Source organism: Castanea sativa, chromosome 9, assembly GCF_040712315.1.
Source record: "Castanea sativa cultivar Marrone di Chiusa Pesio chromosome 9, ASM4071231v1".
Lineage (NCBI taxonomy): Eukaryota > Viridiplantae > Streptophyta > Magnoliopsida > Fagales > Fagaceae > Castanea > Castanea sativa.
Window position 1 is genome coordinate 16,251,117 of NC_134021.1, and position 16,266 is coordinate 16,267,382.

Below are 16,266 nucleotides of genomic sequence, written 5' to 3' on the forward strand. Positions count from 1 at the left end.
ATATGTGCCATTACGAGCCAGTGTGAGATAGTTGTATAAAAATGAAAGAAATGAGACCTGTTATTATCTCTAATGGCTAGTAACAATCAAGACAAGTGTTTTGAGGGCTTGTATTGCCCAAAGTTACTATTCATTAATGCGCTTTCAAATAGGCCTCTTTGTTATTTATTGGCTTCCACCTTTCTTTTTCTTTTTTCTTTTTACATATTTTGCACATTTGAGAAAAATTCACATAATTCTTCAAGTTTGTTGCTTAAAGAGTTATAGCTTCACTACAAAACACGCAGGTCTATAGCCACGTTTTTAAGAAATGCGGCTATAGACTTAACTTATAGCTGCTTTTTTAAAACGCGGTTATGAATTAAGTCTATAGTCACGTTTGTAAGTAGTTTTAGCCACGTTTTTAAAACGTAGCTATAGGTTAAGTCTATAGCCACGGTACAAAACATGGCTATAGGTCCAGCTAAATATATACTTTTTAAGTGAGGACCTATAGCCACATTTTTAAAAACGTGGCTATAGGTTAAGTCTATAGCCACGTTCATGAACGTGGCTATAGGTCCAGCCAAATATATATATATATATATATATATTTTAAAGGAGGACCTATAGCCACGTTTTTAAAAACATGGCTATAGGGAAAAAACCCCAAACAGGTTCACTTCAGCGTAAACAAAAATGGAATATGCCATAGAATATTCTATGACATATTCCAAAATGTTCCATAAAAAATTAAAAAAAAAAAAAACTAGCTGAATGGGTTGACTTCAGCGTAAACAAAAAATGGAATATGCCATAGAATATTCCTAAAATATTCTATGGCATTTTCCAAAATATTCCCCAAAAACAAAAATCTGAAGATTTCAAATTATGAAATCTCAGACTCTCCCTCTTGTCAAAAGAAAAAAAATGAAAGTTCTCTCAGTCACTCAAAAAATAAATGAAAAAGCTCTCTCATATTAATCTTACAACTCTCTCAATCTCTCTCTCATATGTGCATGCTATCATCGATCTATGTTGCTGGAGATCCAAAAAGTGCTGACCCACACTGTTAATCCCTCTTTCCCACTGATGTTGTATGAATGGGTTTGTGAAAATATGGGGTTTTGTTCATTGTTCTTTGAGTTTTGTTCATTTTTGTTCCCTTTAACTTTGTCTCTCTTTGCAGTAGATCTGAAGGTTGAGTCTCTCTTTACTATAGACTTGAAGATTTTAAATCAATGAAGCTAAAGTGCCTCAAAAAATTATCTCTGTTTGCTTTATTTTTCTCTAACCCGTGGCCAAAAATTATTTTCTTTTGTTTGATTGTGTTTTGATTAATTTTGGGTTTGAGCATATGGACTCTTTTTGGTTGTGTTTCTGTTATAGGGATTTTTGTATTTTTGAGCTTGTACTTTTGTTGAAGGAGATGTTCTGTTTGTGTTCTTGCACTGTTTTCTTGTATTTTAGAGCATGTTGTGTTTGTATTGTGGGCATGTTATGTTTGATTAATTTTGAAATTTTCTGGGCTTTAGTCTGAATTTGAATTTGCTGGGTTTGTATTGTTGTTTTGAATTTCTTAATTTAATTAAAATTTAAATTTTAAAGTTTGAAAGCATTAATTTTAAAAATTTTAATTTTAATTTTTTTTTAAAAATTTTGATTACCGAAAATTAATTTTTGGTAATCAAAATTAAAAAAAAAATATATATATATATATATAAGGGTCTATAGCCGCATTTTTTAAATGCGGCTGTAGGTTGAGGATCTATAGCCGCGTTTAAAAAATGTGGTTAGAGTATGTCTTATAGCCATGTTTATAAAAACGCGGCCATTGGGCCGGTCCTATAGCCGCATTTGAAAAAATGTGGCCATAAACCCCTCAAGCCTATAGTTACGGATTTGAGGCTACAGTTGAAAACGCGGCCTAAAAAAACGCAGCTATAGGCCAAATCGAACTATAGCCGCGTTTTAAAAACACGGCTATTGAACGTTTTTTTTGTAATCTAGAGACAGATTTACCCATAACTTTTCCTTTTTTTTTTTTTTTTTTAGAAAAGGTAAATCCATGAGGTTTTATTAAAACACAAACTGAAGGGATTACGAGTCTGTTTGGATACAGCTGAAAACTGAAAACTGAAAAATACTATAACAAAATAATTTTTTAATGTGTAAAAAACACTATTCACTTGAAAAATCACTATTCATTGTTCATGGCCAATGAACAATGAGAGTAGCACGTCGAGCAAAAAAAAAAATTTTGAGCTAAAATGCAAACGCTGGGCATTTCAGCCCCATACAAACATACACTACATCAATGTGAAGAGATTCCATCCACACTAAAAGAGGAAAAGATTTATTTGCTCTCCTAGCTAAGGAATGGGCAACCCCATTGCCCTTTCTTTTAACATGAGAGAAAGAACAGGTTTTCAATAAACCCATTATAGACTTACAATCTTTTATAATATGACCAAAACTTGATCGATCTAAACCTTCTCTTGATAAAGCTTTAAACACAATTTCTGAATCTCCTTCAACAACACACTGTTGAAAACCCAACTCTACTCCCAACTAGATTGCTCTTCTAGCTGCCATGGCCTCTATAGCTTCCACCCCTCCCGATGGTTTGTTCACCTTCTCAGAAAAAGATGCCATCACCTCACCCCTTTCATTTCTAATCACAACACCAATTCCTGCTTCCTCTGACTTCGAAAATATTGCGCTATCATAATTTATTTTGTAGGTATCCTTTGGTGGTGGTTGCCATTTGGGCACTGCCAGTTTCAAGTGTGTAGTACCAGCGGCTACTTGCCCTGAAACTCTGATAAGGACTTTAAGGCAGCCTTAAGAAGCTTGTCCACTGGTATGCTAGGCTGATTGAAGTGACATTTATTTCTTTTACACCAAATGAACCAAGCCATCACCGTGAATAGCTCCACGTTCCTCCCCTCTTGTCCAAGTCTGCGTATTAGGTCCATCACTGTCAATGGTTGATAGGGTAGTTTCCATAGGCTATTGAAGTTAGGGCCCCATGCTGTGTGGATTTTTTCGCACTCCCATAAAGCAAGGAACACTGTCTTGTTTGCCTTGCCACATGAAAAGCATAAAGGCAACTCCTAAATTTATCTATTGTATAGATTCTCTATTGTCAGAAGTGCCTCGTTGCAAGCTCGCCAACAAAAAAATTGCATTTTCTTTGGAATGTTGAGCTTCCAAATGCTATTCCAGAAGCTTCTCTGTGCGGACTAATCTGAAACCGAAGTTGCTTCTCTATTTTCCATCTCGCTGAGGAGCTGATACCCAATTTTCACCGTGCAGTTTCCATCACTACTTCGTGGCCATACTATACAATCATCCTGACTCGTCTTACACAGAGTTATGGCCTTTATTCTTTGCACCAGAAATGGAGAAATGAGTTTATCAATCAGCTACCCGTTCCACTCCCCTATTTCAGCATCAATGAGGCTAGAGACCATGCTATCATCTAGGAATTCTTGGCTTCTAGCTGCTTCTTTCAGTGGGAAAACTCCAGGGATCCAATTATCATGAAAAATCTTGGTTTTTTTCCATCTCTAATTCTCCATATCATCCCTTTCTCCACCACTTGTCTTGCCTTGAGGATACTTTGCCAAGCATAGGAGCCTTTGGCCATCTTTGCATCAAAAATTGAACTTGATGGGAAATATTTGGCACTAAACACCTTATACAACAATGATGTTCTAGCCATTGCTAACCTCCATACCTGCTTAGCTAGCATTGCTTCATTGAACCTCACCAAATCTTTGAATCTCATTCCTCCATTGACCTTCGTCTTGCAAAGAGTTGCCCAATTTTTCCAATAAATTTTTCTTTGACCTCTACGCTCACCCCACCAAAACTTTCGGATTTGCATCTCAATGTCTTTACAAAGACCAACTGGCAACTTGAAGCAACTCATGGCGAAAGTAGGGATAGCTTGGACTATCGCTTATAGCAAAACCTCTCTTTCGACTTAGGATAAGAGTTTTTCCTTCCATCCTTGTAGTTTGCTCCACACTCTCTCCTTTATGTAATTTAGGCTTGCCTTTTTTTTCCTCCCCACCACAGCTGGCAAACCAAGATATTTTTCATATTCCTTAATCTCCGACACTCCTGGAAAAGTAAGTATCTCTCTTTTTGTTTCTTTGGTGACTGCTTTGCCGAAAAACAAGGTGGTCTTGCCTTGGTTAATCTGTTGCCCTGATGCTTTTTCATACACCAATAGAATGTTTTGAATCATTTGTAAATCTTCCATTCTTGCTCGGCAGAATAGCAAACTATCATCTGCAAAAAAATAGGTGAGTTATTCGAGGTCCATTCTTACATAAAGAATACCCTCTTATGGAGGAATTTCTTGCTGCTTGTTGAAGCAATCTGTTCAGTCCTTTGGAGCACCAAAGAAAGAGATATGGGGAGAGAGGATCCCCTTGTTTGATTCCCCTCGTAGGGTAGATATTCCCTTTTGGTTCTCCATTTACAAGAATAGAATAGGAGACTGTGTGGACACATTCAATGGCTATCCAAGATTCACAAAAACCCATCTTTCTCATAATTTCCATCAAGAACCTCCATTCAACTTTGTCATATGCCTTTCTCATATCCAGTTTTAAGGTCATAAAGTCTGCCTTTTTTTATTTCTGAGTCTTCATCTAATGTAGCAACTCAAAAGCCACCAAGATATTATCTAAAATAGCTTTATTTGACTGAAATGCACTTTGTGATTTAGAAATAATAAAAGGTAATACTTTTTTAAGTCTATTTGCAACAACCTTAGAAATCAATTTGTAAATAATATTACAAAGAGCAATAGGACGAAAATCTAAAACTCTAGATGGATTTTTAACTTTTGAAATAAGAGTTATAAAAGTACGATTTATAGTGGATGGGATGGAACCTGAATTAAGACAAGTGAGGACTGCTTGTGACACTTCCTCCCCAATAATCAGCCAAAACTTTTGGAAGAAGAGTGGAGGAATTACATCTGGTCCGGGTGCTTTTAGAGGATCCATTTGCTTCAAAGCTTCATCAACCTCCTCCTTCATAAATTCCGCACTTAACATATTGTTTAGCTCTGGTGTGACCATTGTAGGAATAGCTAACAGAACATGCTCAATATTTTCTGGGATGGCTGAATGGAACAGTTCTTGGTAGTGGGTAATTAAAATTTGAGCAATATCCTCTTCTTCCTCGCACATCTCTCCTCTAGAATTTTGCAGCTCCTCAATCTGATTCCTCTTATACCTGTGTGATGCTTGGTTATGGAAAAAGCATGTATTTTGGTCCCCCTCATGCATCCACAAAGTCCTTGACCTTTGTCTCCACATTTTTTCTTCTTTGATCAGTAAACCATTTATCTCTCATTTCAATTTGCTCACCCTCTCCACTGAACCACCCCTAATTGCTAATTCTTCGGCTTTCCTTAGCTGCTCTTTTTTTTTTCCTTTTAACAACTGAGTAATGTTTCCAAAACTCAACTGGCTCCATTGAGTTAGTTTTGCTTGGCACTCCTAGATCTTACCCTCCACTTGCTCCATCAAACCCCCTACCATAATTCTGCCCCAAGCCGATTCAACAATCGGGTCCTCTAGCCACATTTGTTCAAATCTCAAAGGCTTCATTCATTTCTTTTGAATACCTTTTGGCATGATTATTATAGGTTTGTGATCTGACGAACCACACTCCAAATGAACAACCTTTGTAGCCGGAAAAAGCTCAATCCAATCCGTAGTGGCCATTGCTCTATCCAACCTTTCCCAAATTATATTATTCTCTCCAGAGCTTCTGCACCAAGTATATTAATCCCCTACAAAACCTAAGTCTTTGAAGCCACACTCATCCATCACATCTCTAAATGCTTCCATTTGTCTGACCGGCCTTGGCCTACCTCCCAATTTCTCATGTGCCTTGGCGATTTTATTGAAATTCCCCGCACACACCTACGGGATTGAATATTTGTTCTTCAATCTTCTCAGCTTTTCCCATGATTCATGTCGAAGGTTTGTATCTAGCTATCCATAGAAGCCTGTAAATCTCCACTCGTTTTCCTTTCCCTTATTCACAATAGCATCTATGTGATTAAAGGAGTATGTGTCAACTTCAAAATTGCACTCTGCCTTCCAAAAAACAGCCACACCCCCTCCTTTGTTTACTCTTAACACTTCAATCATTCCACCAAATTTATATCGGACCATGATAGTTTCTAGCCTAGCTTTATCGAGCTATGTTTCGGCTAAGAACATGACTGAGGGATCTTGTGCCCGGATCAAATCACCAAGCTCTTGCTCTGTCTGTGAGTTCCCAAGCCCACAACAGTTCCAACATAGAATATTCATCTTCTCTGGCAGGGCTAAACATCAACCTCTGCCAATATGATAAGAGTTTTCTGATCATCATGTGAAACTGATTTCTTCTTCTTCGGTAACTCATGATCATCAATGTCTGAACCAATCCGCTTTAATGTTGATGGTGATAGGCTTTCAAGGATTTTTGGCTTTTTTTTCCCAAGGAATTCTTTTCCATGTTGGAGCAAGGATCGTGGTACCCACTGTAGCATCTAAATTAGGGTTTATTTGTGTAAGTGGCACTTGAGACTCAACTAGCTTAGTGTTTTTGTTCAGATAGAGCACGTGATGGGTATGCTCACTTAACAGGTCATGTGATTCCAAAGCAGGTTTCACATTTTCTACTTCTAGTGCCGCCTCATTAATCCTACACCCCAAGCTCTTTAGTGCTTTAGCAGTAACGGCTTCTCCAGATAAAAATTCCTTTTACAAATCAAATTTCCTTAACTCCTGATCAATCTCATTTATCTTCTTTGTGAAATACTACCCTTGATTCTTGGCTTTGGCCCCAATTGACTGCAGGTCCAGGCTAGCATCTGTTTCCTTATTGATTTCAATAACACCCGTACTTAGTTTTTCCTTTAATGCAGGATTTTGTAACTAAAACTCCTTAATTCTGCCTCCTTGGGTCCCACCCTACGCCACCGTTGTTCTTGCTTTTGAACCAAAGCTCTCTTGCTTCCTTCCCTCCTCCTCAAGCTCCTTCTTTTTTGCTTCATAGTATCCTGGGACTATGATCATAGAGTTTTTGTGAGTGGGCAATGGAGCAGCACGTAACCATGGCCCATACTCTTGATCTTTCGGCTGCAAGGTTCCATTACTATGTATCCAACGTTCACAATCCTTGTCGAAGTGGTTCAGACAGCCACACCAGTAACACACATTAGGAAAGCGTTCATATTTGAAAGATACCCAACCCTTTACTCCATTCTTTCGTGTGAAAACTCTACCACGACATAGGGGAAGATTAACATTAACCCGAACCCTAGTTCTCATGACTTTGCCTTATTCAACTTCCTTTTGACTCACCTCCCTCTTGACTTCTCCCACAACTTCACATAGCTTCTCAGCTACATCCCGACTCAGGAATTTGATTGGTATATCATGGACTTGCACCCACAACGAGACCTTGTCAAAGACTAAATCCTTGACAGGTATGCTATGATCATTTCGTTGGATCATCACCAAGTGTTTGTCAAAACTCCATGGTTCCCCATTGAAAATTTTCTCAACTTCTTCTTCATTATCAAATACAAATAATAGTATGTGGTTTCCAATATTACGTACCTTAAACCCATTTTTTGACCTCCAAATGGGATTGAAGGTTCTAATAATAGCCTCTGTATTCAACACTCGTCTTGTGAGGAATTTTGTTGTGATAGTGCAATTTGACAAATCTGTTTCCTCCTCAAATTGAAATTCACTACCTTCCCTATCATTCAAAGACATATTCTCCCAACGTTTCGTAAGCATATCCATTATCATTCAAAAGCAAAATTTCAACAACACTCAGTAATTCTCACAACCCCAAAAAAGATTCCCAACAAACCTACAAGCAACAGTGTTACTTAAGGGACTTAAAAACCTTACACGATGGGAAACGGCTAATTCTACGAACTAGGACAAGAGAGGAGCTGCTTTCCTTTGTACCGAGAAAATTATTTACCCATAACTAATTAGCAAACTCTTTGAGTGGGAACAAATATCGTATTATCTTAAAAATAATGAATCATTTGTGTCTTTAAGTCATTCCATTGGGTTCATTACCATTATTTTACTCCTATAATTCCCAAACAAGTGTGCCATACCAACAATTAGAAAGCTCTCTCTCTCTCTCTCTCTCTCTCTCTCTCTCTCTCTCATGCCTTTTTTCATGAAACAAATCATGGTTAGTATATTTACTTATTTAGACTAAAACAACATAACAAAATACTAGTTGACCAATTATTTAATTTATAAAAAAATAAGATATCATTAAAAAAGACTCCAACTCTATTTGTTTCACTGGAAAATCTTTTGTAAAGATAGTTTTCCATATTTTCCAGTGTTTGGTAGCACAAAAAAATCTGGTCAATGGAAAACTATCTTTGGTCAACGGAAAACCCTAATAAAAATAAGGCTTAATTTCTATAGGTTTTTTTCCAAAAAAGAATTTTGGAAAACAATCTCTCTCTCACGCGTTGCATCTCCTATAAATATTATCTTCATCTATAGCCGTGGGAAACATAATTTGTTGGCCCCTTCTCTCTCTCATGGTAAGTTTTCTTACTTTTTCTCTTTTCTCTTTGCTTTTTCTCTCCTCACACCCTCATTGTCACTAACTCTAGTCTCTCCTCTTCCCATAGATCTCTCTCTCTCTCTAACTATCTCTCTTTTCTCCATGTTTCTCTTCCCCTCTGTAACACAATTCTCTGAGTAGATTTTTTTTCCCTTCACTGATCGATCAATGGCTCCAACTTGCAAAGGAGAACAAATTTGCAATGGTAATTATTTCATTCCTCTCTACCAACATCCAAATTCTTTGTTTTGAATTTCAAGTTCGATTTTCTTTTTTCTCTAAGAAATTTTCGGTTTGATGGATTCCAAGTAGAAGTTACTTCTTTTTCGTACATAAAGTGCAAAAAAATAAAATATAAAAAGAAGAAGAAGAAAGAATGAATGAAGTAAAATATGAAAATTTTAAACATAGTACCTATATTGCTCTAAATTGCTTTTACATAGGATAATCTTTACCGTGGACTAATAATATTGTTATATAATGAATGATAATTGTTTAGGAGAATTGCATTTGTTGGCAAATACTTTTTTTGTTGGTAGATGCTATGCAGTGATGATATATTATACAGTACATTATGTAAATACATAATTTAGAGTAATATTGAAGACTTTTGATTGACCATAGTAGACAATTAGTATACCAACAAAAAGAGACAATTAAAAGTTATTATTATTTATACTTATTGAAAATGTATTCCCCTGTCAAATTTATATATATAGACAAATGGTTGATATATGTGTGTGTGTATGTACGTTGCTATCTATATATATGAGCAAGATGAGTGGTCGAGATCATGAAAATTTGACAACTAATTAATTTTGATTGTATGTATTGTCAAAATTTTAGTATGAAAACCAACTTCATTCTTGGTTTTTTATTTATAATGATTACATTAGTTAGTTTACATAATATACGTGTTTTAAATTATTCAATAAATATTTGAAAGAAATTGAATGCCAAATACCAGAAAACATTCTCAAGCTAATTTTCAAGGTTGTTGCCAAACACTAGAAAATGAGACAGTTTTCTAGAAAATGCTCTTTGAAAAAAAAAACTATTTTTCAGAAAATATTAATGTTAAAACAAACAGAGCGTCCAATTATAAAGTACATGTTGTATTGCTAGGTCTTATCAAAATTGATAAAGAAGTTGCTTATGTACCAATCAATACCATCAACTTCCCATAAAATAAAAATAAAATCAATAACATCAACTTAAATCTTTTTAATTTTAATTTTAATTTTAATTTTAATGTCTGTTTCATGTGGATTGCTACATCACAAATAATAAGGTGATGCTTGCCTGAAATCATTAGGAAGCCATTTGTGGCCGAAGCTCGTGGGAGGATGTTACCAATTTTTGGGTCATTCGGTATTAATTTTAAACTGAGTAGCACTTGGAAAGTGAACCCATGCGAGTGAACCCATTGGGCAGGCCCATTAGTAGGAGTTGGGCACATATCATGCGAGTGAACCCATGGACTGCTTCATTATAGTAAACCGCAACCCAGCTTGATTGGGTTTGGACTTTGCATAATAACAAATAGATCCGGTTAACGGAGCTGGTTTTTTTTTTTTTCCTTTATTTTTAGATAACAACAAGCTTCTTCTAAGAGTTGCATAATGATTTTTTCTTTAGAAGAGAGTCACATAACATTCGGTTTATTTATGAAATATGTTAACAGGTGTACAAATGCACTCCTCTTGCTCACTGTAATGGAGGGAAGTATAAAAAGTAAATAAACAAAGAATTTTGTTAATGGGTATATTCGTGCATATGAATCAACTACAATAGAAAGCAAAAAAAGTAAGTAAATAAATAAATATTTATTATAATAAAAAAACTCAACATTAAGCACTGCCTTTAAGCATTCAATAACCCAAATCATAAACAAGTATCAATTGTGATAAGATTTTTTTTTTTTTTTTTTAAGAGATAGTTTCAATCTTTACCAACACTTCCACACTTCTTAATTGGACCCTTTTTTTATTGAGTAATGTTATCTACATAATAAATTTGACAACTTTTTTCATATATGTTTAGTCAACAAACTTTCACTGATTTTCACCCATCAAGTATAAAAAGTAAATAAACAAAGGAATTTATTAATGGATACATTCATGCATATGGGTCTACTACATTGAAAAATAACAAAAGTAAATAAACAAATACTTAATATAACAATTAATAAATAAATAAAACCCAACCTTAGTCGCTGTTTTTTAGCATTCATTAACCCGGATCATAAACAAATATCACTTGTAATAAGAAATTTTTTTTTTAGAGATAGTTTCAATTTTAACCAACACTTCCATAGTACTTAACTAGATACATAATAAATTTGGCAACTTTTTTTTTTTAAAAAACAAATTTGACAACTTTTTTCATATATGTTTATTTTTACAGAGTTTAAACTTATGACGTATACTCCTAATGATAGCTCTTTATCATCATACTTTTTTCATATATTTTGAGTTGATAAACTTTCACTGATTCTTTTATAAATCTACCAAAAATTTCATTTATTCACTAATTGTGTATCTATTGTCTTTTTTGCCAAACAACATGATTTTTTAAAATATTTAAGAAAAGAGAAGTGGATGAAACTTATTTAGTCATGTAGCATGTTTTTTGGAACTCAAGTTTGTCAAACTCGAGTTCTAAGCATCATGACAATCCAATCAAACATAATGCTTGGAACTCAAATTTGGTAAACTTGAGTTTCACTTGAAACTCGAATTTGACAAACTCAAGTTTCAAAAATATGTTACATAATTAAATAAGTTTAGCCAAATACTACTACTAAGCAAAATTTTCGAGAAAATTTTTTAAATAACTATAAAAACCAAACTATATTATTAGTTAGCTAAGGTTTGAAACTAATTTGGTATATAACAAATCGAGTCCAAATGACTCGATTTTCGAATGCTAAATCAACTACTTTGAAGTCGATTTCAACATCGTACGTAGTTGACGTGGAAAGGTGGTCCACGTAGACATAGAACTCGAGTCCATTGGACTCAAATTTTGTCAAATAGAAATCAAGTCCTTAGGACTCGATTTAATTTTGTTCATCATCTTCTCCCTTCGCTCTTTTTTCTTTTTTTTTTCTCCATTTCAGGTCCTGTTCTCTTCTTCCCTTCTTTCTCCATTTTAGGTCTTGTTCACATTTTCTTTCCTTCTGCCAAGCCTCCAAAAATCCCAAACCCATTTTTCTCAAAATCCCAAACCCATTTCTCAAAATCCAAACCCATTTCTGAAAATCCCAAACCCAAAACCCATGAACAAAACCAAATACAAAACCCAAAACAAATCAAACAAATCAACGCGTTCTTCTTCTCCACTGGAGCGGCGGCGGCAGCGAGAAACCCAATAATCACGATTTCGTACCGGAGCGCATTGGTTTATCTCTTGATTTGTTTTCTGTTTTTTCTGGGTTCGCCTGTCTCGGATGGAATATTTTCTGTTGTGGTTTTGTGTTTTTTGGGTCTGTTAGTGTTTTCTGGGTTGATTAACTGGGTTTTTTTTTTTCTTTTCTGGTTGGCCTGCTTTTCTGCATGGGTCTGTGTTGAGTTTTCTTTTCTGGGTTGTTGTAGAGTTTTCTGCGTGGGTCTGTGTTGAATTTTCTGGTTTCTGGGTTGCTGCGAATTTTCTGGTTTCTGGGTTGCTGTAGAGTTTTCTGCGTGGGTCTGTGTTGAATTTTCTGGTTTTTGGGTTACTGCGAATTTTCTGGTTTTTGGGTCGCTGCAGTTTTTCGAGTTTCTGGGTTGCTGCACATTTTCTGGTTTCGTTGCTGCATTTTCTGGTTTCTGCATTTTTTGCATTTTATGGTTGGGGAACTCAAGTCTTAGAGACTCGAGTTCCGCGTGGATTTTTTTGTCCACATCAACTACGCACCTAATAAAAAATTGAGTCTTTAAAATTCGATTTGCTACAGTAAAATCGAGTCCCATAGACTTAAATTGTTAGATACCTAAATAGTTTGAAAACGTTGCTAATTAATAAAATAGTTTAGATTTTATAGTTATTTTAAAAAAAATCCCGACTTATCTACTCTAGGGACTCTCTTTTTTTTCTTTTTTCTTTTTTTCTTTTCTTTTTATAAGTATTTATAGACTTTCTCTTGTTTATTACTTTTGGCTGGTTTTCATTTTTCAATATAGGGACTAAGGAGAGCCGTTGGATTCCTCCCTAATTAGGCACCGGTGAGTGATGTTGTAAAAATTCATTCAATTATCCTTTATTCCTCTTTACTCTTATTAACTGTCTCTGTCTTACATCATGTTACGACAGTGTTGGACTTGGACCCATCCGCTAAAAGCTGAGTTGGTGGATGCCAACTCCAATTTTAAGCTTAAATCGTGACTTTCAATAGAGTCTCATCGGATAAACATGGCATCACCGTCGGATCACAAGGCCAAAATTATCGACGGCAAAGCCATCGCTCAAACCATTCGCAATGAAATCGCCGCTGAAGTCCACCAACTATCGCAAAAACACGGCAAGGTATGCACTATGTTTTTGCCTTCAAAAATTACCTAACTTTGATTTTGGAACTATATTTCCATCTGGGATTTTGCCATTTGTGATTTTTGTCTATCAAATTAGGAACCATTTGTGCAGTTTTTTATTTCTGGGATTATTTTATTTTATTTTTTTCTTATTTTTGGTCTTATTTCCTTATGAAAATGGTGAATTAGTGCAAAAAATAATGTGCAAAGTACTTGAACTCAGGGGACAAACAAACGGGCCCTAAAGATTCTGACTTGCAAAACCCAGAATGGCTTGTATTGAAAGAGCTGAGGGAATTAGTTTAACTTTAAACTAGCCTTAATTTGTATGTGAATTGTCTAAGATCATTGATAATTGCGTATTAATCTGCTTATGGAAACATGTAGACCTGGAAGCAGAGATGAGAAAATAAGAACAAGGTCTATATTTTACAAAATTTGACAAATACATTAAAATTTAAAACCTTTTATACTATTCATGGTTGGCCCAGTTCTGTGGTTTGGCAGATACTCCGTAATGTTGTACTAGGATGAGGTTCTGTTGTAGCTCAACTAGTACTTGCTAGTGTTTCCAATTGAGACATTCAGGATTCAAATCCCGCCTCTCCAAACTATTGAATTATAAAAAGGCATTTCATGATAGATTGTAAACTGGGATTTTGATAATTGATACTTCTCTTACTTGGTATGGTCAGGTCCCTGGGCTGGCTGTAGTGATTGTGGGCAACAGGAAGGATTCTCAAAGCTATGTGAATATGAAGAGAAAGGCGTGTGCTGAAGTTGGGATTAAGTCGTTTGACATAGACCTTCCGGAGCAAGTTTCTGAAGCTGAGTTGATCGCTAAAGTTGATGAGTTAAATGCAAATCCTGATGTACATGGTTGGTCAGTTTTTAATGTACATGCATGAATTCGATGTTAAATCATCTTGAACTTTGTGAAAATTTATTATTGATTTTGTTCGAGTTAAATATATGATCAGTGAATTAGAGTCGATAGTGTATGACTGAAAACTCTGATCTGGGGACCTTTTGTGATGACAACATACAAATACACAAAACAAGGAGAGAAAACCATGTGTCCTCTGCTATAGGTTTTTTTTTTCAATTACTCTCATAGAAAAGGATATTGTAGGAAATCATAAAATAAGCTTTTATATTTGAAACTAAAAATATGATAAGTGGAATCATACAAGTGTTTCAGAAAGGTACTAAGGTATACTAAAAATTATTTTTAAATCATTACTAGATTAGTTCTTGTTTCCTACTGCACAAGAATGCATTAGGTGTTTCAACCAAACTATAAAACCAGTTGAGGATTGAATATTACTATGTATGTTGGCTCTTTGATTCATTAAATCTGCATGTTTATCCTAGATACTTGGTTTGTTACATTGTCAGGAATATTGGTTCAACTCCCATTGCCAAAGCATATAAATGAAGAGAAAGTTCTGACTGAAATCAGCATTGAGAAGGACGTAGATGGCTTTCATCCGCTGAACATTGGCAAGCTTGCAATGAAAGGCAGAGATCCCTTGTTCCTTCCTTGCACCCCTAAGGCAATATACTTAATCTGAAAAAAAAAAAAAATTAAATGTGTATACTTGATATATTTTCTTTACCTTCTATGAAAGAAGCAATACATTTGGTGAAGACATATTTTTTGAGCAGGGGTGTCTTGAACTTCTGTCACGAAGTGGTATAACTGTAAAGGGAAAGAAAGCAGTTGTGGTGGGTCGAAGTAACATAGTTGGATTGCCGGTTTCCCTGCTACTTCTGAAAGCAGATGCTACAGTTACCATAGTCCATTCACACTCTCAAGATCCTGAAAAAGTCATTCGTGAAGCAGACATCATTATTGCAGCGGCAGGGCAGGCAATGATGGTAACTAGAGACAGTTTATAGATCTGTTTTTCTTGCTTCATAATAACTTATTCCCATTTATGTGCTTGCATCATGTATAACCCTTTTCTGGTTTCCTTTGAAAGGAGAGCAACATCATAAAACTTAATATCTGGTTGTTCATGTACACTAACCGTCATAAAATCTACCAGTTGAAAGAAACATGAAGCGAATTTGAGCTAGAGGTTGTATTGTTGTAAGGACAGAGAATGTCAAAATGAATAAATCAGCATTAGCTTTTAGAAAATTGAAAACATAAATTAGAAATCCTTCCCGGGAACCTTGCTTTGTACATTAGTTGTAAGTTGTTATGCAACAGCATTAATAGTTCTGCACATTTGGTAAATTTATATGGTCTATATATTATATAGCATTCTCTAAGAAGCCATATAATTACTTCATTGGCTTAAATCAATTTGCCTGTGGTATGAACACAGTTTTTGATTTGTAAACAGTTCCTTGTATGGATTCAGATTGCCTGTTGGCCCTGTTAGGAGATATGTTTTAACTTCATTTATTTAATTAACTTCCTGTGGCCGACCCTAACTAATATTGTTAAGAATCCTTAGCTGGCCCAAAAAAATTATGATGCTAAGGCTATGTTGTTGTTATTGTATTTACTTAATTTTCAGGTCAAAGGTAGTTGGATCAAACCTGGTGCTGCAGTTATTGATGTTGGCACAAATGCTATCGATGACCCAAGTAAGAAGTCAGGCTATAGGCTAGTTGGAGATGTTCATTACCAGGAAGCATGTGAGGTAGCTGGATGGGTTACTCCAGTTCCGGGTGGTGTGGGACCAATGACTGTTGCAATGCTACTGAAGAATACTTTGGATGGTGCTAAGCGTGTAATTGAGCATTAAATCCATGTCTTTGTTCACTTTCAGAATAAGATGTTGCCTATGAGATACAGTTTTGAAACACATTTTATTCGTATCATCCAATAAGAATTTTGCTTTCCTGTTACAATTCACTGTTGAATTTTGGTTTTGCTGGTATGAATTTATAAAATCGCATAGTTTTGTAAGTGCCAATGATGCAGGAAGCATGAGTATGAGGACAAATTTATTTTAACTATTGATTTAAGAAGCAATTGTAAGACAAATTTATTCAAGTTTAGTTTTTAATTAGCTAACTAGTCCCAGACCCACTTGATGTGTGGGGATATATAATTTTTTTTTAATATGATATAATCCATAATTTATTTTCTAAAATTTATTAAAGATAATTTTCTCCTACA

At 35.2% G+C, this 16,266-nt stretch overlaps 2 protein-coding genes across 2 annotated transcripts; one reads left to right on the plus strand and one right to left on the minus strand.

The window, feature by feature from the left end:
* Positions 1-3,493: 3,493 nt before the first annotated feature.
* Positions 3,494-3,916, minus strand: LOC142608830 (putative mitochondrial protein AtMg00310). Its single transcript, XM_075780496.1, has one exon. The coding sequence runs from the start codon at positions 3,914-3,916 to the stop codon at positions 3,494-3,496; it is 423 nt and encodes a 140-aa protein (XP_075636611.1).
* Positions 3,917-12,914: 8,998 nt separating this feature from the next.
* LOC142610741 (bifunctional protein FolD 2-like) lies at positions 12,915-15,995 on the plus strand. Its single transcript, XM_075782667.1, has 5 exons — positions 12,915-13,122; positions 13,823-14,006; positions 14,526-14,683; positions 14,796-15,008; positions 15,659-15,995. Exons 1-5 carry the CDS (start codon positions 13,009-13,011, stop codon positions 15,887-15,889), a joined length of 900 nt encoding a protein of 299 aa, XP_075638782.1. The 5' UTR covers positions 12,915-13,008; the 3' UTR covers positions 15,890-15,995.
* The last annotated feature ends 271 nt before the right edge of the window (positions 15,996-16,266 follow it).